General features: G+C 47.3%; 1 protein-coding gene across 3 annotated transcripts in view; it reads left to right on the top strand.

The window, feature by feature from the left end:
• Nucleotides 1–26,985, top strand: part of LOC145402093 (uncharacterized) — a 130,996-nt gene that overhangs the window by 67,359 nt on the left and 36,652 nt on the right. For all 3 annotated transcript variants that reach the window (XM_080274205.1, XM_080274203.1, XM_080274204.1), the window contains one exon: nt 19,335–19,717. In XM_080274205.1, coding sequence (XP_080130331.1) covers nt 19,335–19,717 — 383 coding nt within the window. The remainder of the gene's footprint in view (nt 1–19,334; nt 19,718–26,985) is intronic.

Raw genomic sequence — 26,985 nt, forward strand, 5'->3', positions numbered from 1 at the left:
ATATATATATATATATATATATATATAAAATGCAAGGATGAAGGAACCAAAGCCAGAAGCCTGCAAAATTGTTCCCCCCCAAAAAATAGCAATAAAAAAATAATAATAATAGTAAGAGTCAAATTCAAGATCCATTCATTTTGAGATGCTTGGACACATTGCGTTTAAAAGACTGGAGGTCGTAGGCAGTAGGAAATACAGACAGGAAGACAGTTCTGGAGTTGACCTGTTTTATACATAAAGGACTAAGAGTAACGGTTAACTCTTGCATTAGAGAGTTGGACAAAAAAGGGATGAGTATTTGCTGCTAGAGGGATGCTACACTCCCACCATAGTGATGGAGGGATGCAGGCAGACAATTCAGAGCAGCAGTGACCATTGAAGTAGTGGTGGAAAAGAGATAAAGATGCTGCAGTGCGGCAAAGAGAGACAGGTTGAAGGGAGCCAGTAAGAGGAGGAGAAATGAAAATCTTTTGACTCCACCTTGTTTAGAAGAGCAGTATGTGGGGAACCTCCCCACACATGAATGTTGTATTCTACACAAGGGCGAATAAAACCCCAGTATAAAGTTAACAGTTGTGTGGAGGTAAAGAAGGTGGAGTTGGCTTAGTAAACTTTAACTCTTGGAAGCAGAATTTATAAGAGAGGTAATATGATCTTTCCAAGATAAATCCCAAGAGAATAAAACCCCAGATATGTTCAGAGATGATGTGTGATTGAGTTAGGTAATGTTAAAAATTAGAGGGTACTCCTGTGGAAGATTTTGACAGGTCAAAAGATGTAAGAACTAAATTTTGGTGCATTAAAAACAGCAAGATTATTTTTACCCCATTCAGAGATATGAACCACATGAGATGTTAGGTGTGCCATAGCCTGAACCTTCGTTTGTTGAAGTAGCTGCTGAGATGGATGCTGTGAGAGGTGAATGGAAAAGCGAAGGGTGGAGTCATCAGCATATGAATTGATAGGGTTAAATGTACAAATTCGGTCATTGATGAATAGAAGAAAGAGAGTTGGTGATAGGACAAAGCTTTGAGGAACACCACTGTTGATAGCTCTAAGAGAATGGTGGCTGTCTACAACAGCAGCTATCGACGATCAGGAAGCTAGAGATGAAAATGCAAATAGAAGGATAGAGGGCAGTGTGGAAGTTAAAGATTTATGTCAGACTCAAATGAAAGCCCTTGAGATGTCAAGTGCAGTGGCAAAACTTGCACTAAAGTCGTGATAGGAGGGTATCTAGGAATTCGAAAGGAAGGTGTGAAGATCGCCAGTGGAGTGCCCCTGGCTTGTCCTCGCTCAAGAGCAGTCGCCTAACCCCTAAAGTACTAAATCTCATCAATTGGGCTTTTTGCGCAGTTTCTTAAAAGGACGAGCAACACCGATCATGCAACATCTACAAAAAACTGACGGCAGCTGGCCCCACCCCAACTGTGACGCAGATGGCTTCTAACCAATCAGAACGAAGTGTTAGACACACCGGAGGGGGGACTCAGGCCCGTACCCAGGCGGTGGGGGGTATACCCCCCACCTCCCTCTCGCCACGTCCCTCTACCCCACTACCTTGTTGCTATCCTACCTCCCACTGCTCTTAACACCACCACCACCACTCCCACACCCTCCTTATGCATCCCCCCTCTCTCATGTGGATCCCCCTGTTATGCTGGTATTTTTAAGGCGACTTCTTGTCCTAAAAACACTAGTGACTGAAGCGGGGTCCTCTTTCTAGACCGGAAGTAAAGCACCCACAAAGGAACAGGACATCAAAACCAGGCAGTACACCTTAACACATCTATTTCCTTAATTCTAACCGTTACAATACAACAGAGAGTGATATTTGAGATATAGGGGAACAGGGACACAAAGTTAGCATTCAGCACCACAAGATATAGTCACACTCAATACACACTACAATGCTCATACAGGGATGTCTTTAATTCTATATGGTATTGTCTATGTGACACTTTTAGGCAGGATATACACTGAACTGATCACTGTCTATCTATCTATCTATATACCTAGGCTGCTTCCCCCAAGGAAAGGGAGGTAGCCGAGACAGGACAACACACTCCCCATTTTCTCATCCATTCAAACACATTCATTCGCATCTTAGCCCCAAAGGGGAGAACGGACAGATCCTCACCGCACCACACCGCACAAGGGTCAACTGCGCAATGCAATCAGTGACATCCGCAGCAGGGCCCGACAGCAGAACTGGTTTACCCCTGCCACATCATAACAGACCCATCCCCTTACCCGCACCTGACCTGACTAGCTGATCAGACCAAAATGCGGGAGAATATCCCCTCAGGGCTGCGTCATCACTTATTCATTCACAATTTCTCTCCATTTATTTCTGTCACGCACAGCCACTCTTCCTTGCTCAACAGACATCCCTCTCGCATCCAGCGCTCTCTTCACACTGTCTATCCATCCTATTCGTGGTCTTCCTCTCAGCCTTACACCTCTCACATCAGATCTAGTTATCTTTTTCACCAATCGCTCATTATCCATTCTCTCCATATGCCCAAACCATTGCAACACCCTCTGCTCAACTCTACCAACCATCTCCCGAACAACTCCAGTTCTCCTTCGCACTTCATCATTTCGCACCTGATCCATACGCGTCACTCCACACATACTCCTCAGACACCTCATCTCCATTACATTCAAACTCTTCCTCTCTGCTACACCCATATTCCATGTTTCAGCCCCATATAACACAGTCGGTACCACAACACCCTCATACAGCCTTGTCTTTACATCCATTCTAAGCGAACGACATTTAAACACTTTTATCATTCCTCCCAGCACCTTTCCTACTTCATTTATTCTAAACTTCACTTCTGCATCTATTCTTCCATCCACAACAACATGTGACCCTAAATATTTAAAACAATCTACCTCCTCAAGCAACTCACCATTCAAAACTATATTCATCCCCCTACCATCTATCAACCTCGTACACTTCATCACTTTATTCTTATTCTCATTTACTTTCAATTTCCTCCTTTCACACACCCTTCCAAACCTCCTCTACCAACTGTCTCAATTTCTCCTCTGAATCAGTCACCAGTGCAGTATCATCTGCAAACAGCAGCTGCTTCAGATTCCACTCTCCACCATCAACATTCACTAGACTCAGACCTCCACTGATCACAGAGGGGATAAACAAGATTGGGAGTCTGTAGGGGAAATATTACCATAAATAAGATAGGGTGCGGATAGCGACATTTGACACAGTCACCTGGTCACGGTGCCACTCACACACAGGCTTTTAATCGGCCCGCGCACCCTAGTCTTATGCGTTCACAGAAAGTTCTTTTATTGGGGGGGGGGGGACTTGTATAATTACTCTAAGGTTCATTCTCTGTCCTGCCGGCACTGAGTTCTTTTGGACTACTGGTAACTGTTGCTAGTTTCACACTGGTCTTCACTTAGTCACTGTTCGCTGTTATTTTCCCCGATTTGTTCTCAGCACAAGGGGCGTCACTATTTACCTGTATCTCCTGGGTAATGTTCACTCCGTGACAAGGGCGTGAGGGTAGAGCCCTAGGGGGACCCGGCCTGCAGAGGGCAAGGGATTACTCACAGGGGAGTCACTGCCCGGGTCACACTCGTCGATGGGGTGCAGGGAGGCCCTCCCATCTGGGGGTCTCGACTTGAGAGGTGGCCCTCGAGGTGGGGCCTCGTCGGTGTGGTGCAGGGAGGTCCTCCTGTCTGGGGGCCTCGACCTGAGAGGTGGCCCTCGGGACTGGGGCCGAACAGCTGGAGCAGTCGGGCCTGTCGTCTCTGCCTCTGTGGAGTGAGGGAGCCTGGATCGCCTTCGTCGGGAGCCAGTGGGTCTGGCCTGGGGGTCCTGGGACTGCGGGTGCCTAGGGGGAGAGGCGCCGACAGGGCTGGGCTGTGGCAGCTTCTCCTTTGGGACTCGGGCAGGAACAAGGATCTCCCAGGCGTGGGAGGTAGGTCCGATATCGGGCCTTGCCACCACTCTAGCGCCACCTCCGGGGCTATATTCCCGGGTGGTGACGAAGGGCTCCCACAGGGGGAAGAGGCTGGAGAAGGACTCGCGTAGCCCGTGTCCTCTCTGGTACGTCCTGAGGCTGGAGCCTTGGGTCGCCTTACCCTGGTACGTACGTTGGCTGTGGCTGTGAGCTTACCCGGCGTACAAGGAGCAACTGAAGGGCGTACGGGGCCGCTCCTTCCCCGCCACGTATAGGGACTGTCGGTGCGGTGTTGCTGCCGTAGTAGGGGACAAGCCGGAGTGAGGGGCACAGAGGCCACACTCTCTCCAGTACGTACTGAGGCTATCTTCAGGGGCTTCTCTACCCTGGTACGTGCCACGGCCGTAGCTGGATGCCTACCCGTCTTACAGGGAGCAACTGAAGGGCGTACAGGGCCGCTTCTTCCCCGCCACGTATAGGGACCGTCGGCGCGGTGTTGCTCCCGTAGTAGGGAAAAGCTACATGTACGATAGCAGGGGCTCTTTACCTTGGTACGCACTCTGGCTGTAGCCGGGAGCTGATCTTTCCGACCAGAAGCAACTGAAGGGCGTACGCGGCCGCTCCTTCCCTGCCACGTATAGGGACCGTCGGTGCGGTGTTGCTCCTGTAGGAGAGAACAGCAGGAGAGGGATGCACTGGGGCAACTCTCTCTCTGGGGTGTACTAAGGCCGGAGCCTTGGGTCGCCTTACCCTTGTACACTTTATTAGGCTGTAGCCTTGGGCCTCCTGTCCTAGAGGTTTTAACAATTGCTGTCAATACGGTGTTACTTGGGACTGAAGCTAGTTCAGTCCCACCCCTTTTCTGACGACGGTTGTTCCGCCTGCAAGGTAGTTGCCTTTCCCCAGTCACCTGGTGTTGGGGCAGTTGCGGGGAACAAGGGCCCAGGACCGTAGTGTCCTGGTGACCCTCTTGATTGGGGTCACTAACCCCACTGTTGTGTCCTCCTGGGGTGGTGGTGCAGTGGCGGCCCGGTGGTGGGGTGGGGGGTGGTGAGGTGGGAGGTCCGGCGGCGGGCATTTTCCCCCCATGAATGGGGGAGGGTATTTCCCCCCTACTCTCCCTCCATGTCCCCGTACTCCACTGGGCCCCTTCCTTTGTGTCTGTAGGTGGTCTCCTCCCATCCCTCCATCCCCATACTCCCCCTTCCGGCCATACCACTTCCCACCACCACCCACAACCCCCCACCCCAACCCCTACCCTCACTCCCACCCCCTAGCACCTCGAATATTGCGTATTTTTTCTTTATGGCGCGTTTTTGATTCATTACCTGTAACTTATTCGTGTCTTTGCATACAGATACTCACACCACAATTATTTTAGCTGTCTTTATTCGAAACCCACTCGAAAAAGAAATTTTATTTTATGCCAACGCATGCATACTGTATATGTTAGAGCCTTCAAAAACGAAAAGAAACGAAACAAAAACTAGCTAGATTTGACAGCTCGGAGGGAAGGGGAGGGGAAATTAGGCGAGGGGAGGGAAGGGAGGAAAGAGGAGGGAAGGGAAGGGAGGGGACTGGAGGTATGGGGAGGGGAGGATAATTTTTACTAATCATATTGTTATTGGGGGGGTTCATGACCATTTTCCCTAGCTAGATTTGACAGCTCAGCAGGGAGGGGAGGGGAGAGGGAAAGTTAGGAAAGAGGAGGGGAGGGAAGGGAAGGGGAGGGAGGGGATTGGAGGTATGGGGAGGGGGGAGGATAATTTTTACTGTTTATCATATTTATTGGGGGGGATTTGTCACCATTTTATTTTTTTCTAAGCACATTGCAGTGGTTTATAACATCAATACAGTGGGGCACCAATTTTCGCGCCTAATTGGGTCCAAAAATAATGCGCGAAAGTGGAATTAGCGAAAGTTGGGGCATTGTCTTTATGGCAAAAAGGCTAATTGGTTCCCGGTTATCCTAAAGTAACATCAGATTTTCATTTTCACTTGCAATACAGTACATCAAATCACTATTGTACATTGCATTGTGAGATACAAACAATAAAAACTGTACAGTACACATTATATGAGGAGAAACATACCACAGAGACCAGGTTGAGGTGTTATTATACTGCCGTTTCTTCACTCCAGCACGATACTCTCTTTTAGCCTTGGCCTTTCCTCCCGACTTTGAATGTCCCGGCCACTTTTTATCACCACCACTGCCTCCCGGCCCTCCCCCCACACCACCAGGCTCTCCCCCCACACCACCAGGCCCTTTCCCCACACCACCAGGCCCTTTCCCCACACTACCAGGTATAGTAGAGGCCATTGAACCGTGAGAATCCAACACAATGGAGCTAGCACGCTCGTACACAATGGCGGGAATGGGTGGACAGAGTGTTGACATGACGTCATTCAAGATGGCGGTGGGTTGCGGGCGGGCAGTGCAGGAAATTCAAAGTTCAAAATATTGTCCCAAACCCAAAATTTGTGCGCGAAAATCGATTTTTTTCAAGCGAAAGTGGAAGTTAGGGAATATTTGGTGCATGCCACGAAAGTGGATTCTGCGAATCCTGCTGTAGCGAAAGTTGGTGCACTACTGTACATACAAAAAAAAAAATTGATTTTGGTGATTTTTGTACGTATTTTTGTGAAGAAAACAGGTGCAAGTGGCATATTTTCTTTCTCGCTGGGGCTGTGATGGGTAACTATTATAAACTTTGATGGGCCACAGCTCGGTAACTATTGGGTCTGGGAGGGTGGGGTTTGCGTTGTCAGGTGTGTAAATTCATGCTCTATAAATCGGGCATAAAACTTTTAACCTTTGAGAAAGTCGAAAAATAGGCCTGTTTTTGCTTCCTGGGGGGCAGTCGAGGCTGGAGAATTTGCCTATCCTAGGGGCTAAGGAAGAAGGAAGCAGCATTGCATCACTTGAGTGGATGATTGTCATTACCACCTTCCACCTAAGGAAGACTAGAGAAAGTATGTAAATAGGGCAGTATCATAACTGCTGAATTCATGGATGTGGAAAAAAATATACCGATATAACAAGTTTGATTACGAGGGATTATACTTTTTTTTTTTTTTTTTTTTAACGTATTGTATGGGTGGGAAATGGTTTAATCCTGCCAAGTTTTATGATGGTAATGTAGCATGTGTAAGTGTAGATAGATGTCTAAGTAAGTGTTTCAGCATCACTATTGTAATGAGTGACTTGTTCATATGTAAACTTTTTTGTGCATCTATACCTGTGGAGTGGGGCCAGAGTTTTAAAATCTTCACCAGGAGATTGAATGAAACAGTGGCCCATAGAACTACTTGTTATTGTAGTTTCTTTGTTCTTCCTGTATTTCTGGATCCTCCCTACCCTAATTATTCGCAGGTGCAAAATAGGGTTAGAATAATGATAAGGTCATTTATCCACTAAGGTTGTCATATGAGGCGCTTGGAGGGAAAACCAGGTAAGCGCCACCCCGGAGAGAAATGGAGTTACATATACCACTTTATTCCCCAAATCCTCTTCTACCACTACAACAAGGGTTTAAGTGAAAAAGATGTCCCTGAGATGTTTGAAAATTACGATTTTTAAAGGGCTGTGAATGACCATACTGCTGTTGATAGCCAACCACTCCATGACATCATCATTAGGTCCATTTTGGCTTAGTATTTTCTTCCCCCAAGTACTGCATCCTTGGAAACCAACATCATGTCCGGTTTTCCTGCTTGAGTTAAGGCGATTTTACCAAAGTATTCATGTCAAAACACGCACTTATTGTAAGCCGCATGTTTGTGAGGCTAAGAGTGAGAGGGAAAACCAGGCGAGCGCCACACAACAGGAGGTGGTTGCAAGACGTGCCAATCGTATGGCTCGACGCATACCACCAAGCTTTTTTTTATGACACCACCATAAAGGCACATGTCCTTACCTACTGACATATTTTCAGTCTCAATATCTTATAGCTGACCTACAATAACACATATTGAAATGCGTGGCTTTAACAGACACACATACGGTACTCCAGAATATCCCGGAGAATACCATAGTATCCCCGACAACAGGGCGAACCAGAAACAACGGAGTTCGCCCACGAGAATGCCGACACCCCCACTCGGACCCCACGGGGTAGCCGCCACTAGCCATCACCACTCCGGGCAACAACGACGCATGTCAGCCCGGGCCGTGCGCCCCTGTGACATTCAACCACCACGCCGCCGCCACCGTAGGCGAAAGACACTACCTTCGCGTGGCGGAATCACTGAGTTAACTAGGGGTGGAGTCAGAAACTGTACTCCAGACAGCGCCCCTAAGGTAGAGACGATCTATGGTCGCTCTAATAGTGACAAGGTAGAGACGATCAACGGTCGCTCCCTTCAAAACCAGGTAGAGACGATCAATGGTCGCTCCCATAAAAAAAAGATAGAGACGATCTATGGTCGCTCACATAAAAATCAGGAAGAGACGATCAATGGTCGCTCCCTGAAAGCTCCGGTAGAGACGATCAACGGTCGCTCCCTCAGCACACTGGTAGAGACGATCAATGGTCGCTCCCATAAGAAAAAGATAGAGACGATCTATGGTCGCTCACATAAAAATCAGGAAGAGACGATCAATGGTCGCTCCCTGAAAGCTCCGGTAGAGACGATCAACGGTCGCTCCCTCAGCACACCGGTAGAGACGATCAATGGTCGCTCCCATAAAAAAAAGATAGAGACGATCTATGGTCGCTCACATAAAAATCAGGAAGAGACGATCAATGGTCGCTCCCTGAAAGCTCAGGTAGAGACGATCCACGGTCGCTCCCTCAGCACCCCAGTGGAGACGATCGATGGTCGCTCCCAGGGTATAGTGAGGAGGAAAGACCTCCCTGTCTCCCCCGGCCTCTGTTCCCTGCGCGAGGCCCTTGAGAAGACCCACCTGTCGGGCCCCCGTGACAGCCGCTGCCGCAGTCCTTCCCTGCCGGCGCCCCTGCCCATAGGAGACCGCAGTCCGTCGCCTCTTCCGGGCCGCCCCAGGACACCCGGGCGAGACCTCGCTACGCCCCCGCGACGCCGGGACCTGACCCAGAGGTTCCTAGCCCTCTTCGGCCCCAGTCCGGAAACCCCCGGACGTGAGAGGACGCCCTAGTGAGTCGCCCCGTGCCCTCCCGGCTCGCCCTACCCTGACGACGCCCTCAGTCCGACCGGATCATCACTGAGGTAACCGTGTTTCTCTCCACGAGAGATACGAGTGATCCTGTAATTGTGAAGTAGGTTAAGTGTGACTCCTTTTCTCTTAGAATAAGACTAGTGCAGTGATTTCATGTAATTTCCATTGGGGTAACCCAGGACATAATGCTACATTAACGGGCGAGAATATGGGTAGAGACCTCAAGTGAAGATACGTGCGAGTACCATCCCGAGTTTACTAAGGACTTCTCTCTAGAGCCCAAAGAAAGAATAACACATTATTGGAGTGCTATTGGCTAAGCTCTGAGTAATATAGTGGAATAGAATTTACGAGGGTTCCGACTTTGTTACGCGTTGGGAAGTGCAAGTCTATATAACCTACCGGGGAGATGTGTAATATATAAGTTGTGCCGACAGAAATCTAGTGTCACCAAAACAACGAGGACAGCGAGTAATAACTATATTCCCTGTTCCGTACGCTATCCCTAAAACTCTCTCCACTCCTCACCCCCGCTCTTAAAGTCCAAATAAGAACCAGAGTTAATTGTCAAAGAATTCTTGCCAACAGAAAACACCTAAACTCCCTTGTTAATATCGGGCCTCATTAAATATTACCATAACTTCCCCCTCGCCGTTCTAAGTCACTCTCCGTGTCTCCCTACCTCTCCCCCGTCCTGGTAGATCACAAACCCCCCCCCTCTCCCCTCACGCTTCAGCACACGGGTATTTACTGTACTCTTAGTACTAAGATTTGTTGTATTGTCATTAATATCTAGGAAGCTAGTATCCTGCGAGATACACAATATTTTAGATAAGGTTTTGTATTGCTCTATATTGTGATGTAATGTCTACTGAAATGTCTTGTGTCTAACTGAAATAATACACGTGTATGATGTTGCCGAAAGTTTTTATGTCCTGCCTCTCTTCATTGCACTAGCTCCGGTCTCGAAAGAGGACCCCGCTCAGTGTTGAGTTGATTTGGGACGAGAAGTCGAGCCAAATTCTACTCAGCATTACACTGGTGGCCAGCGGTGGTTCTAGATCCGAGCGTAGAAGAGAGGTAAATAGGAAATATTTGGAAAAATGGCAACTAAACCGCACGTCCAGTTATCCAAGTTTGACCCTGACCAGTATGACATGCACACATATCTTGCAATAGTTAAACCCTTACTAGATATTGGCTTCGATAATGACCAACAAAAAATTGCAGTCACACTACCACTACTGGGTAAAGCCGCAGCAAATATTGCGCCAAAAATTGTCCCAGAACTCACCTGGCAGAACTTTACCAAGTTCGCGGTCCAAGCCATCACCCCATCACTAGGGAAAGTGGTGGCTCTATCCAAATTGGATAGCTTTACTTATGACGGGGATTTAGATAATACCCTGTTACAGGCAAGACGCCTGGTTACTGCTGCCTACCCGGAGGCAGATGAAGAAACCCGGGATCAACACACATTTAATACTCTGCTCAGAGTACTCCCAAGTGTTGTAAGACAACACTTCACTATCCATGATCCAACAGGAGACATGGATAGAGATATCAGTTTAATGAGGCGCCTTTTAGCCGTCCATGCCACCCCTCAACGCATCGGCGAAATAAATCAATTCCCCGTTGACCTCATCACCATCAACCCGTGGGAATTTTCTCCGTGCTACCACGGATGTCCGATTCACGACATCTGTGAGCAGCTAGAAGCTGCCCAGTGCAGCCAAATGACACGAGGGCGCTTACAAACCTCCCCACCATACGCAAATTCCCCTAAGCCCCAGGGGAAGAAAAAACAAAAAGGGAAAAACAAAAAGCGCCCCCCTGCCCCCGCATCCCACCGTAATGGTGGGGGCCACCTCACCTCTCCCCCAGTCTACGACAGGGGAGAACGTTATTTTTCCTTTTCCCCCCCTCTCACTATCTCTTCTGTTCTACCTTCCCCTATTCCTGCCCCTAGTTCTAACCTTCCCACCCCACACACCACTATACTCCCGCAACACAAAACCGGCCTCCCTCTTCACAGGCCTCCTAGGACCCTCTCCACATCTTCTCCTAACCTACTTCCTAAAACCACCTCCCCCCATCTACTGCCTTCCACCTCCCACCCCGCGCCACCCACCGCCATCACTTCACCACCGTTCGCTTTCCCTGCCCACAAAGTTAACTCATTCACCTCCCCTACCACCTCAGCCTCCACCGCCTCCACCACCCCCTGCACCGCACCTGACATCTCACCCGCCACGCCTCGCTCACCCTCACCCCTTCCCTCCGCCGCCTCACCCTTTCCACCCAAGCCCACGTGCCCCGCCCACCCCGCCACCCCCGCAGGACAACCCACTACCACCGCCCTCTCCCCTCCACACCTACGCACGCCCACTCTGACGTTCTCACCTTCTTCCGCGTCCCCAACGCGCGCGACGGCCCGCGCTAACCGACCCCGCCCACCCGGCACGCCTGCTTCCCCACCCACACCCACCCTCACAACCACCACCACCCCCTCCGGCCGACTCTTATGCCCACCCACCCGATACACACACACCGTCAAGCTACATCAGGCCCAAATCCCTCCTACCTGTACTCCGCAGAGACTCAAAGCAGCATTACCGCGACACAAAACCCGGCCTTCACCCACTCTATCCAGCATTCAACCTCCAACCACACCGACAGCCACACCAAGCAACATGAGGATTAAGCGGGCCGTATGGGCCCCTACCTTTACCAAGAACCACCGACTCCGCGGGCCACACCACCTGTTAAATATCCTCCAGTCCACCACCGCCCCCTCCACCCTCTTCCTCACCTATGACCAAGCACAGGAGGAAAATTCCTACACTGTCGCCTGGCAGAACACACTCCGACACCTCTAGCCCGTTTACACCACCCCCAACACTCTAGCGTTCCACCTCCAGCCACAGGGACGTGACTTTTTTCAAGAACACGGTGGTGAAATGCGTGGCTTTAACAGACACACATACGGTACTCCAGAATATCCCGGAAAATACCATAGTATCCCCGACAACAGGTTGAACCAGAAACAACGGAGTTCGCCCACGAGAATGCCGACACCCCCACTCAGACCCCACGGGGTAGCCGCCACTAGCCACCACCACTCCGGGCAACAACGACGCATGTCAGCCCGGGCCGTGCGCCCCTATGACATTCAACCACCACGCCGCCGCCACCGTAGGCGAAAGACACTACCTTCGCGTGGCGGAATCACTGAGTTAACTAGGGGTGGAGTCAGAAACTGTACTCCAGACAGCGCCCCTAAGGTAGAGACGATCTATGGTCGCTCTAATAGTGACAAGGTAGAGACGATCAACGGTCGCTCCCTTCAAAACCAGGTAGAGACGATCAATGGTCGCTCCCATAAAAAAAAGATAGAGACGATCTATGGTCGCTCACATAAAAATCAGGAAGAGACGATCAATGGTCGCTCCCTGAAAGCTCCGGTAGAGACGATCAACGGTCGCTCCCTCAGCACACTGGTAGAGACGATCAATGGTCGCTCCCATAAGAAAAAGATAGAGACGATCTATGGTCGCTCACATAAAAATCAGGAAGAGACGATCAATGGTCGCTCCCTGAAAGCTCCGGTAGAGACGATCAACGGTCGCTCCCTCAGCACACCGGTAGAGACGATCAATGGTCGCTCCCATAAAAAAAAGATAGAGACGATCTATGGTCGCTCACACAAAAATCAGGAAGAGACGATCAATGGTTGCTCCCTGAAAGCTCAGGTAGAGACGATCCACGGTCGCTCCCTCAGCACCCCAGTGGAGACGATCGATGGTCGCTCCCAGGGTATAGTGAGGAGGAAAGACCTCCCTGTCTCCCCCGGCCTCTGTTCCCTGCACGAGGCCCTTGAGAAGACCCACCTGTCGGGCCCCCGTGACAGCCGCTGCCGCAGTCCTTCCCTGCCGGCGCCCCTGCCCATAGGAGACCGCAGTCCGTCGCCTCTTCTGGCCCGCCCCAGGACACCCGGGCGAGGCCTCACCACGCCCCCGCGACGCCGGGACCTGACCCAGAGGTTCCTAGCCCTCTTCGGCCCCAGTCCGGAGCCCAGTCCGGAAACCCCCGGATGTGAGAGGACGCCCTAGTGAGTCGCCCCGTGCCCTCCCGGCTCGCCCTACCCTGACGACGCTCTCAGTCCGACCGGATCATCACTGAGGTAACCGTGTTTCTCTCCACGAGAGATACGAGTGATCCTGTAATTGTGAAGTAGGTTAAGTGTGACTCCTTTTCTCTTAGAATAAGACTAGTGCAGTGATTTCATGTAATTTCCATTGGGGTAACCCAGGACATAATGCTACATTAACGGGCGAGAATATGGGTAGAGACCTCAAGTGAAGATACGTGCGAGTACCATCCCGAGTTTACTAAGGACTTCTCTCTAGGGCCCAAAGAAAGAATAACACATTATTGGAGTGCTATTGGCTAAGCTCTGAGTAATATAGTGGAATAGAATTTACGAGGGTTCCGACTTTGTTACGCGTTGGGAAGTGCAAGTCTATATAACCTACCGGGGAGATGTGTAATATATAAGTTGTGCCGACAGAAATCTAGTGTCACCAAAACAACGAGGACAGCGAGTAATAACTATATTCCCCTGTTCCGTACGCTATCCCTAAAAACTCTCTCCACTCATCACCCCCGCTCTTAAAGTCCAAATAAGAACCAGAGTTAATTGTCAAAGAATTCTTGCCAACAGAAAACACCTAAACTCCCTTGTTAATATCGGGCCTCATTAAATATTACCATAACTTCCCCCTCGCCGTTCTGAGTCACTCTCTGTGTCTCCCTACCTCTCCCCCCTTCCTGGTAGATCACAAACCCCCCCCCCCTCCCCTCACGCGCTCCGCGCGCACGGGTATTTACTGTACTCTTAGTACTAAGATTTGTTGTATTGTCATTAATATCTAGGAAGCTAGTATCCTGCGAGATACACAATATTTTAGATAAGGTTTTGTATTGCTCTATATTGTGATGTAATGTCTACTGAAATGTCTTGTGTCTAACTGAAATAATACACGTGTATGATGTTGCCGAAAGTTTTTATGTCCTGCCTCTCTTCATTGCACTAGCTCCGGTCTCGAAAGAGGACCCCGCTCAGTGTTGAGTTGATTTGGGACGAGAAGTCGAGCCAAATTCTACTCAGCATTACACATATTATGGGTCAAAGTACTGCTACTTTGTCGTTGATTGTTGTCTAACAAGAGGAGAAAGATGATGTTATTGAATTTTTTCATTTAAGATACCACTAATTATCAGCGCCTGAGTATCATTACGGAAAAGTAGATGAATTAGGCTACATGGAAAAAAAAACAAGAGCAGAATATTTTCATTGGTTGAAAAGTTATGTCATATTTAAAGTACACAAACTTTAACTGCGTTTTTTTCTGTTTTCTTTTTTTGGCGCTTACCTGGTTTTCCCTCTAATGGCCTCATATATAATGAGCTTTAAATTGTATTTTTTTTTTTCTTTTAATGCAAGAAAGAAGGAACCAATGGACAGGAGCCCACAAACCGTTCCTTCCAAGAAAAAACAAAAACAATACAAAAGAGAGCCAAATTCAAGATCCGTTCATTTTGAGATTCCTGGACACACTGCGTTTGAAAGAGTGGAGATCATAGGAAGTAGGAAATACAGACAGAGAGAGACAGTTCCAGAGTTGATTTGTTGCATAAATGAAGGACTGGGAGTAACTGTTAACTCTTGCATTAGAGAGTTCAACTGAAAAGGGATGAGAGTTTGTTGCTAGACGGGTGCTACGCACCCATCGTAGAGATGAAGGGATGCAAGCAAGCAGTTCAGAGGAGTAGTGACCATGAAAGTAATGATAGAAAAGAGACAAAGGTGCAATAGTGTGGCGAAGAGACAGAGTTTGAAGGGAGCCAGTAAGAGGAGGAGAGTTGATGAGACGAAAAGCCTTTGACTCCACCCAGTTGAGAAGAGTTGTATGTGGGGAGTCTCCCCACACATGAGAGTTGAACTCTACACAGGGGCGAATAAAACCCATGTATAAAGTCAACAACTGTGCAGGGGTAAAGAAGGTACGGAGTTGGCTTAGCACACATAATCTCATAGAAGCAGATTTTACAAGAGATGCAATATGATCTTTCCAAGATAAGTCCCAAGTGAATGAAACCCTAAGCTTGTTCAAGGATGATGCAGGATTGAGCTGGATATTATTAACCCGCCCCATCCCGACCACTTTTCCACCACTGACTCCCCCCAATCCCGACCATTTTAGGACTTTTTTTTTTTTTGGATCAAACCTTCGCTTTTGGTGAGAAACATCGAAAATTCATAGAGAAATCGCTCACCTGAGGTTTAAAATACTCATTACAGGTAGGAGTACCTCCTTACCTTACTGGGTTTTCTATCAGGCTGGCACCAAAGAAAACGAGTTCTGTGGGAGGATAACTATTTCACACCACTCTATCTATCTATCTATCTATCTATTGCCAGACGCCTCAATCCCGTTTGGGGTGGCCACAAACAAATCGCCTCCAAGTCGCCCTGTCCCCCGCCATTTCACTGCCCTGCTCCCAACTCACACCCCCCTCTCTCATATACCTCTCCACCCCATCCCTCCATCTCATCCTCGGCCTCCCCCTCCCTCTTCCCCCCTCCACCTCACTCACATACACTCTCTTCGTCAGTCTTTCGCCCTCCATCCTCTCCACATGGCCAAACCACCTCAGTGTGTTCCTCATAACGCTTCCTATCACATCCACATCCACACCACAACGCTCCTTTATATCCTCATTCGTCAGCCTGTCTCTCCACGTGACTCCACAGGCTCCTCTTAAATAACTCATTTCCACTGCTCTCACTCTTGACTTGTGTCCTTCCAACAATGTCCAAGCTTCACTTCCGTACGTTAGAGTTGGTATCACAATACTGTCATGTAGTAACTTTTTCACTTCCATGCTCACTTCCCTGTTTCTTATCACTGCTTTCAAGGAACCAGCAACCTTTCTTCCCTGCTGTACCCTTTCAAGCACTTCACACTCCAAACCTCCATCCTTACTCATCACACTACCCAAATACTTAAACGTACTCACATTTTCCAATTCCTCACCATCTAACCTTGCTGTACATTTACTAACTTCACCTCTCTCAAAGACCATCACTTTACTCTTCCCTACATTCACCTTTAGGTTCCGTTTCTTACACACTCTCTCAAACTCATCCACCAAGCCTTGCAGCTCCCCTTCGTCTTCACTCAACAACACAGTATCATCTGCAAACAACAGTACAGGGAGTTTCCAAACACTATCCTCTCTCACCAGGGCCACTCCAACATCCACTACCCTACCTTGTACCTCTTTTATTACCCCATCCATGTACAGATTGAACAACCATGGAGACATGACACATCCTTGTTTCAAACCAACTTTCAAAGAGAAAAATTCACTTAGTTCACCATCCACACGCACTGCAGCCTTCGCACCATCGTACATACTCTTCACAGCATTCAACAACTTCCCATCTACTCCATATATTCTTAACACTTTCCACAATCCTTGTCTATCCACCCTGTCATATGCTTTCTCCAAATCCATGAAAGCCACATACAACTTCTTTCCCTTCTCTAGAAACTTTTCCACTAAAGATCTAAGAATGAATATCTGATCTACACAACCTCTTCCCTTCCTAAAGCCTCCCTGTTCTTCTCCAACTAATTTCTCTCATAAACGGTATTTATTTATTTACTTGGTACGAATTTATATGTAGTATAAGAGTATATTGGTTTTCAAGCAGTAATATAGGCATTATAAGCATTGTATCACTCACTAATACCTGACCCTTTTTTGCCACATTACCTGATCATCATTTCTAACTGTTTCTTCCTCTAATGCTATGTAAAGTTTGTCCTCCACATTGTCATTGATTGGGGAATCACTCTGGCCCTGAATTTCGTACCGTGGCATGATTTGGCTTTACTGGCCAGGTCACTGATAACAGGTGAATTGCTGAGACAATGGCATGCAGGGGGGGGGAGGAGGTCATGCTGGGTAAGGCATTGTCCCTGCCTGGCATCTTGTTGAGGAAGGTGTCACGTGTATACGTACCAAAAATGACCCGCGAAAATTGAAAATTGTGCAAATTAGGGACCTTGCAATTTTTTCGCGTTTATGTACGTCGACGGGATTGGCAGTGACAAAACGTGTGGACGTTAAAGAATGTCGACGGGATGCCGCGGGTTAAACATTAGTGGGTACTCCTGTGGAAGATTGTGTTGGGTTGATAGGTGTGAAAACTGAGTTTTTGATGCATTAAAAACAACAAGATTATTTTTAACCCAGTCAAAGAATCGAGCCAAGTCAGACATTAGGTGTGTCATAGCCTCATCCCTTGTTTGTTGAAGTAACTGCTGAGATGGACGTTGCAGAACCGAATGGAAAGGTGGAGGGTGGAATGATCAGCGTATGAGTGGATAGAGTTAGATGTACAGCTTAGAAGGTCATTGATGAATAAAAGGAAGAGAGTTGGTGATAGGACAGAACCCAGAGGAACACCACTGTTGATAGATCTAGAAGAACGATGGCCATCTACAACAGCAGCTGTAGACCGACCAGAAAGGAAGCTATAGATGAAGGCAGAGATAGAAGGATGGAAACCATGAGAGGGTAGTTTGGAAATTAAAGATTTATGCCAGACTTGACTGAAAGCCTTTGAGATGTCAGGTGCAATGGCAAAGCTTTCTCCAAAGTCCCAAAACAAGGATGACCAGGAGTCTGAAAGGTAGGTGAGAAGATCGCCAGTGGAGCGTCCCTGACGGATCCCATACTGACGATCATAAAGAAGGTTGTGATAGGAAAGATGCTTAAAAATTTTTCTGTTAAGAATTGACTCGAAAACTTTAGAGACACAGGATGTTAAAGCAGGTGGACGATAGTTAGAGGGTTGGGAATGGTTACCCTTCTTTGGGACTGACTGAATGAGAGCAAACTTCCAGCAAGAAGGAAAGGTACAAGTTGACAGAAAAAGGCGAAAGAGTTTACCTAGGCAGGGTGTAAGCACTGAATCACACTTCTTGAGGACAACAGGAGGGACTCCATCAGGCCCATATGCCTTGTTAGTATTGAGGCCAGTGATGGCAGAAAATACATCAGCTGAAGAAATTTTAATGTCATCCCTGAGGAAGTCAGAGGGGGGAAGTGATGGAGGAACAGCACTGGAATCGTCTAAGGTGGAATTGGAGGAGAAAGTCTGAGCGAAGAGATGTGTTTTATCAGTAGAAGAAATAGCTACAGAACCATCAGAACAGAAAAGAGGAGGGAAGGATGATGAGGTAAAGTTGTTAGAATGGTTTTTGGCAAGGTGCTGGAAGGAGTGGGAAGAATTGGAGTGGGAGAGTTGAGGGCATTTAGTAAGGATGAAATTATTTTTAGCAGAGCGAAGAACAACCTTAGCATGATTCCGCGCAGACACAGAAACAACATGTGATTCAGGGGTGGGTTGGCTCCGGTACCATTTATAGGCCCTCTCCTTGTTGCGGACAGTGTTAGAACAAGCGTGATTAAACCAAGACTTTCTTGCATTAGTCAGAGGATATGAGAAGGGAATGTGTGCTTCCATGCCTGAGAGAATAACCTCCGTAATGCTGCACAAGGCACACTCAGATGGCTCCCGGCCATGGAAGCAATAATCATTCCTTGGAAAATCAAAGAAGTACTGCCTGAGGGCCTCTCAATCTGCAGCTCCAAAGTGCCACGGACGATGTTTCTTTGGAGGGTCCACAGACCGTAACGGAACGATAGGACAGGTTAAAGTAATAAGGTTGTGATCAGAGGAGACCAACGGAGAGGAAAGATTAACAGTGTAAGCACAAGGATTAATGGTAAGGAAGAGGTCAAGTATGTTGGAGCTCTCTCGAAGGCAGTCAGGGATATGGGTAGGGTGCTGTACAAGCTGCTGTAGGTCATTAAGGATAGAAAAGATGTAGGCTTGTTCACCAGGTGGATCAGTGAAAGGAGAGGAGAGCCAAAGGTGGTGGAGGTGGTGGTGAACATTGAAATCTCCTAGAATGGAGATTTCAGAGAAAGGAGAAATGAATAGAATGTGTATATGAAGATTATTCTGATGATGTATGATGATGTACATGAAGATTATTTTGATGATGTATATGAAGATTATTCTGATGATATGTATTCATGAGGCTAGGGATGGTATGTGTATATGCATCCAGAGAAATTAATGTTTCCTCCTATCATTTTTCTGACAGGTTGAGCAAGGCATCATAACCACCAAAAATGATTGTGCTGTAAAGTTCCAAGTCAGAGGTGGTATGCCTGGGCAGGAGGTTCGGATATCACTGCGTTATGTGGACGCCATGGTGAAGCAAATCCCAGTCAGGGCATGTAAAAAACATAGAAGTGAGGATCCAACTAAGTTGCCCCCTGAGTTTAGTTTTTACTCTCCAAGTGAGATGTGTAAGTATTTGATCCTTGGTGGCCACCCAACAGCAGTAATTACACTCCAAGATCCAAAGATCTGTGAAAAGGAGAACTGTGAAGTGGTTACTGCTTTCCTCTGCCTGAATTCTTGCCACAGGAACCAGAGTAAGCTGACGGACCTTGTGATGACCTTGTTCGACCCTGCTCTGGGGTAAGTTGATGTACCTTTACCGGTAGTAGTTTTCAGCAAGACTAAACCAGAAAGCTTGGATGAAAGTTCAGATATCACTTGCTAATCTGCCAGTAGCTAATTATAAGAATAGAATTAACACCTTAGTCTCTGAAGCCTTGTAGTTATTCATTAAGGAAAGTCCAAATTTTGAGCTCTTAGTTAAGGAAAAGAGGGCAAGATATCTTACTGTGTAAATAGTACTATCATGTGATGGTCATGTAATATACCTAATCATCGCCTGCCTTTAGAAGACGGAGTGATAATGTTTTTGCTTGCTTCTTTGTGTGTGTGTGTGTGTGTGTGTGTGTGTGTGTGTGTGTGTGTGTCTTTGTCTGTCTGTCAGTCTGTTCTTGTTATATCTCATAAATGGCTTGAACTATCAACATGAAACCATCAGGGTATCAAGATGTGGCCAAAATGTTGGTTGAGTTCAAAAATGGTCACTCGGGGTTAAGGTCAGAGTCACCAAAATGGCTGTCAAAGGTCAACTAATTTTGATTGCCTGCCTTTATTACCATTATATCGCATGAATGGCTTGAGCTGTCAACATGAAACCTTCAGGGTATCAAGATATGGACAATATATTGGACGAGTTAAAAAATGAGGACTTGGGGTCAAGGTCAAGGTCACCAAAATGGCTGCCAAAGGTCAATTAGTTTTTATCACCCACCATTAGCACCATTATATTTCATGAATGGCTTGAGCCGTCGGCGTGAAACTGCAGGGTATCAAGATATGGCCAAAATCTTGGACAGGTTCAAAAATGGGCATTTGCTGTCAGTCACCAAAATGGCAGCCAAAGGACAACTAGTTTTTATCACTCGCCTTTATCACCATTATTTCTCATGAATGACATGAGCTATCAACATGAAACTTTCAGAGTATCAAGATATGGCCTAAATCTTGGACTTGGCCAACAGCATATTCTGGCGGGCAATTAGCATTCGGTTCCCGAATGTTTTTCTTTCATTTTCTGTGTAACCAGGGATGGTGTACTCAGAGTTAAATAAACAGATGAATAGGAACATTAATTCTTTAGCTATATCTAACTCTCCTAGTGATAGTCCTTGTTTTTTCGTCTGTCATATACCGGTACTGTACTGTGCTGTAGAATGATATTACAGCTACAGTTGAGAAGGAGAATTTCCATACCCTCACATAAAAGATAATTGGGATTATAGGATATCATACTGGAGGCATTCTGAAGTCCATCCTTAACACCCAACTGCTGGGGAATGTGATAATGCAGCCGTGATTTAGGTGGACAGAAGCTGCCGAGTGACGTCATATGCCGCAAGTGCAGTCCCGCCATTGTTTGAACAGGCTCATGTTTGATCTCACCACCAAAGGGTAGGGAGAGCTCCCACCAGTGCATGAAAGCAAGCTTCAGTCTGTCTCATGACTTTGCCGGATGTAGAACTATGTCTTCGGGTTCCTCCTCGTCCAATTCCATTCCCACATCATGCAGACTTCTTGCCTTATCCACCCCTGCCAAACCTCTGCCCAAAGATACTAGGAAAGGGCTCAGTGATAGTGCCATAAGGCTTGCCTTGGACGCCAATGTGTCTAGTTTGTCAAATAATGGAGAAGTTATCTCATTAAGAGCCAAAGTTAGGGCTGTGCACACAGGCACAAGGACATCCTGCTTCACTCGCCGAAAGTTACTTATCTTCTTCACATCCTTACTCATCGACGTGACCACCTGCAGACTAGGGGATGGTTTCATTTGCAAGAAGAGGAGTTGGTGAGTAATATGGTCTTGTTTCGCAAAGTGTTATACCTTCCGAGATATTAACCCCTAACCACCGACTGATGTGTACAGTATAGCCGTCACGATTTTGGGCATGGAGCAATGCTGGTTGATGTGTATAGCCGCAAGCAACTTCCTGCCACCCTTTGATCTTTAACTTATCCTTACTCATCAACGGAACCACCTGGAGTCATGGGGATACATTCATTTGAAAGAGGAAGAGTTGGTGAGTCTTATGTATCTTTAATTTTTTTCTGTAACTGTTATAGTTTGGCAGATGTTAGGGTTTGAATTAAGGTTTTTTTTTCTGTCAAGGATATCCCCCAAATGGAGGAGCGTGCGACAACGGAAAACCCCTGTGTGTAGGGTTAAGGTTTGAAAACAAGCACTTTGGGAAAATTGCCTGTACTGAGAGGACGACCGCGGTATAAATAGTCCAGCATCTAGGGGTTACTGTAAACATGGAGAATTGGTATTTAAGGCATCAAAATCTCTAATGAGGTAAACAAACCATAATTGCATTATGACAAAATTACCTTGATAAATGTAACTTCTTAATGTTGTCTTGTGCAAAACTAAATCCTAACCCTCTTTCCATCCCTTCCCCCACCGTCGTGCTTCTTCCACCTTCCTGTCATCTTCACCCTTCCTATGCTTCCGTCCATCATCCCCAACTCAGTTGTGATGATGATTTTTATTGATAGTTATTTTTTGTACAGTTAATGCACTTTTATGGGGTAAAATTACCAGTGTTAAGTAACAAGTGTTTGTATGGCCAAAGCTATATAATCTTATCTAATTCTTACCAATACTGACCATAAAGGGAACAGGTGGCACATCCCAGAGTCTCCACCAATGACTGTAACTTGTGGTGGTGATGTTGGTACATGATATCTTGCCATGTCCACACATAGCCATTAATGGACAGACACAATCTGTGTAGGTTACAGCTATACAGTACTGTACTTAAATGCAGTACATGATCAGCTGATGCCTCTACTAGAGGAGAAGTGTTATCCCCCCCCCCCTCCAGTCCAGTCTGCCTATAGAAAGTACCACTCAACTGAAACTGTCTTGACAAGGATACACAACAATCTGGTGAAAAATACATGTACTGGGATGCCCATTCAACCAGTTTGATGTTAGCAGCTTTTGACACAGTAGACTTTGAATTACTGCTGGAAGGTCTTCACTTATTTGGTGCTCGAAATAACGCCCAAAAGCTTCTTAGGTTGTACTTATCAGGGAGATCCCAGCACGTGATGGTGAATCAAACATTTTCTGACCTTGTTCCCTTGCTGTATGGAGTTCCTCAAGGATCACTATTAGGTCCAGTTCATTTTATCACATATGCCAACAGTTTGTCATGTCTGCATGATGCGCACAATGTTGCCCATCCTTTTTATGTTGATTGTACTCAGCTCTGTGTGCAGATAAGTACTACTGATTCTGAGAGAAAAATTGAGCATCTGGATGGTTAAGAGAAAGCTTAAGCCGAATGATAAAATTAAGATCATCATCATCCGAGGAAATAGAAGAGAGGTCATGATGAAGAGATCTCCTCGATCCTTGATATTGGTACATTACAGTTTCATTTAGCAACTACTGTTCAAAACTTCAGAGTTTACTTTGATTCAAAATTAGATTACAGGGAGCATAATAAGTAAATTGCTTAAAGCAGTATTCAGCACATCAGAAATCTATTTTTCATGAGACAGTTCATGAACAGATGGTGGCTCATGGCACTAGTTCACTCAGTTATCTTGTCTCGTTTTGATTATTGCATTGCTATATGAGGTGCTACCCTAAAGTTTTGAAATTTGACTGAGAAAGGGGAAAAAATTGCGTCAAGTCTTAATCACCACCGTCCCCTTCAAAGTAGTCTCCTTGGGCATGCAAACATCGATCCCAGCACTTCTCTCATGATTGGAGTGCGTTCTGGAAGTCCTTGAGACTCTCACCCCCCCCCCCCTTTTTTTTTAACCCCTTAACCGCGGGTGTCATTCCAGAATGACGGCGACAAAACTGGACCAAACCGCGGGTGGCATTCTGGAATGATCGTGAATATTTTGAACACCGCGCGTTTTCCCGGCGCGCAAATATTCTCACGCAAGAGTAGCTGTCGAGTTCTTTCACGCCAGCCATCCCACACCTCCCTCCTCCAACCCCGAGGGGACCCCCCCCACCCCTGCCCTGACCCGCGTCAGTCAGTATCTGTCCAGCTCTGCGTGATAATGGCGCTCCGTCCCGACTCATCGTCGCTCGCTTCCTCCTCTACAACGTTTAGTGCTAGTGTTCCCTCTACCTCTACACCGGTAAAGGAACTGCCGACGGCGAGGCAGAAGGGGTTGAGCACTCCTGAAATTAGAACTGAGCTGGACAAAAACAGTGAGTACTACTCTTGATTGTGGCAGTGACAGTGACACACTCACAGCAAGCAGTGATGATTTGGCAGTAATTGGTGGTGAACCATTTTCCATTGATAGTGACAGTGATGAAAGTGATCGTGTTGAGTCCCCCCCACCACCCCCAACTTCCTCTGGGAAAGGAAAGGCTCCTATGGGCAAATCTGGTATTGCACGTGGGAAGGAGTGAAGCGCAGGCTCACGTCTCCCACACCAGGCCCTAAAGTACGCATTTCCCATCAATTTCCCGTTCCCTAGCCCAATTGCCCTCACATCATCATCATCATCATCTGTCGTGCCCTCTCCTCAGTCTACATCATCTGAGGAGTACGATTACCAAAGCCTGCAAAGCGAGGGAAGGCAGGCCGTGCAGGCCGTGCAGGCAGGCCTAGAACAAAGGGGATGCGTGGCAGTTGGAGGGCAAAGCTGGGCGATAAGCGAGGCGATAGCGAGGTGATAAGCGGGGTAGAAAGGGTCAAGTTTTCACCACGCACCAGGTCAGAAACCCCCCGCCTGCCCCCCGCTCAGTTCCCTCACCCGCGCCACCCCCCACTCCCCGCCCCCGCTCTCACCCCCTCCCCGTTGGCTCCTGCCTCACCCACCTCCCTCTGGCCTCCTGCCTATCCTCCTGCCTCACCCAGTGGCTCTACCACTGCTCCTTCTCCCGGGGAAAGCAGTGAAATGCAACATGCCCCTGCCACTGAACCACGCACAGGGCAAGTTGATGCATTTTGTTTGGACTGACGGTGGAGATTTCCAGCCACACAATCCACCGTTTGATATGACAAATGCTGGAATACAGCCTGCCTTCCCATGCAACGCAGGTGATGAGTTTGTTGATTACTTCCTGGCCTTCCTTGATGATGAAATTGTGCAGCATGTCAGCGATGAGACCAATAGGTATGCAACTCAGTGTGCAGCACAAGGGCTGGGACCTATTGGCTCGCCAAAGCAAGTGTCGTGGTTGCCTGTCGGGATCAGAGAGCGGTATGTTTTTTATGCACTAATGTTTATGATGGACAATATAAAGAGACATTAGTTGGAGGAGTACTGGCTCGTGGATGACATAACTACTATCCCCATATTCGGAAGTATATGTCACGGGATCGGTTCCGACAGCTGCTTGGATACCTGCACTTCGCTGATAATGACAACCCGTCCCAAACTGACCCTTTGTGGAAAGTGAGGATTTCCTCAACAAGATTAGGGATCGATTTATGCGATTTTTCAGGCCTATGCAGAAAGTCGTCATAGACGAGTCCCTGGTATTGTTCAGAGGACGTCTCAAATTCAGGCAGTACATCCCCAGCAAACGCCACCGCTTTGGGATAAAGTTCTTTGTGCTGTGTGACTGTGAGGCAGGGGTATATAATGGATTTTGTCATTTACTCGGCTAGCACAATGGATGTGAACAGGAAAGACCCCTTGGCTTCTCTGGCTCCGTTGTAAAAGTGCTGATGGAGAGGTATTTTGGTGGTAATCATGTGCTGTACACAGACAATTATTACACAGCACCGAAACTCTCCAAATACCTTGCTGAACACGGCATTGGCACTGTTGGCACTGTACGGAGCTATAGGAAAGAGTGGCCTAGTTTCCCGAAGCATCATCATCATCCAGGGAGATGTTCACCTGAAGAAGTCAGAAAAGCTTCTTGCGATCAGGTGGCATGACAAGAAGGTTGTCAATATGATCAGCACCATCCACAAGGGGGAAATGAAGAGAACTGGGAAGGTCAGCTACAGGACGGGAGAGCCAATCATGAAGCCTGATGCCGTCATTGATTATAATGTAAATATGAGACTCGTTGATAAGTCTGATATGATGATTGGCGAAATAGACTGTCTCAGGAGAAACACCCGATGGTACAGGAAGGCTTGCCTGCACATGCTCGATATGTGCATGCTCAATGCCTTCATTCTTTACAAGACACAAGTCGGGGCATAAGGCAACCATCACTGAGACAGTTTTCCAAGACTGTCGTTCAGCAGCTACTTGAACGATTTGGTCAGGTGACGGCATTGATCCCGAGGCGACACTCTGACACACAACCTGACCGTCTTGAGTGCCGCAATTACATGAGCCGGCACCAGCTTGTGAAATTGCCTCCTAAAGCAGGCGGCAGGTTGTCACAGGGCGCTGCAGAGTATGTTCAACCACCACACGAAGGCCTACGACGAAAAATGAGCACACACCAGTGCCTTGAATGCCAAGTCGCTCTATGTGTAACTCCGTGCTTTGCCGAGTACCACTCTCTGAGTAAATACTGAAAGTGACAGTGATATATAGTGATGCGACAGTGGACGTGCTTTGCCAATAATTGTATAATGGATAATGTAGTAATAAGGGATATTTTGCCTAGAAAATAAAGGAAATATTGGCCAGTATAATAAGTGATATTGTAATAAGAGAATCTGCGGCACTTGTGGAATTCTGCGGCACTTATGTAATTCTGTGATGCGCCAGTGACGCAATATAGTAATAAGTGCATTGTAAATATAATGTACATTGCCCATATTATATGTAAAATAATATTAGAAGTTAGAAATAATGAAAAGATCGCAGGAAACGTCAGTGAGCGGGTGCCGCCGCAGTGAAGTGAGGCGCAGCCGCAGTGAAGAGCGGCGCAGCCTGAGAAGTGCCTTTTACCTACCTCAGTGAACACAGAGTGGGTGTTTATCGTATGTACAGTGTTCATATATGTTTATATTACTATTATGAGAGAGTGGTTGGCATTTGGTACTGGTGTGTGGGGCGTAAAATAGTTATTTCACACCCCTCACTTCTAACGGCTCTCCCCGTCCTGTGAAAGTCAACGAAGTCATGAAACCTACATCAATGGAAAGCTGAAGGTTTGTACTTTCTAATGGTACCTTATTTTTTTCTCTAGCTTTATTCTGTGCAGAGTTATTAAGGTTTAAAGGTTTGTTTACATTTGGCTGAAACCCCCGCGGGAGAGGACAGTCAGACCAAAACAATACCCGCGGTTAAGGGGTTAAGTGTCCAACTCTGGGCATAGGCTTCACAGCCTGCTCCCAAGGCCCAGTAGTCCTCTTGCATGCCGTACACTTCTACATGTCACCACTTTGGCA

The sequence above is a fragment of the Coenobita brevimanus genome, chromosome 57 (genome assembly GCF_032717465.1).
Source record: "Coenobita brevimanus isolate Jiangsu-jjx chromosome 57, ASM3271746v2, whole genome shotgun sequence".
NCBI lineage: Eukaryota > Metazoa > Arthropoda > Malacostraca > Decapoda > Coenobitidae > Coenobita > Coenobita brevimanus.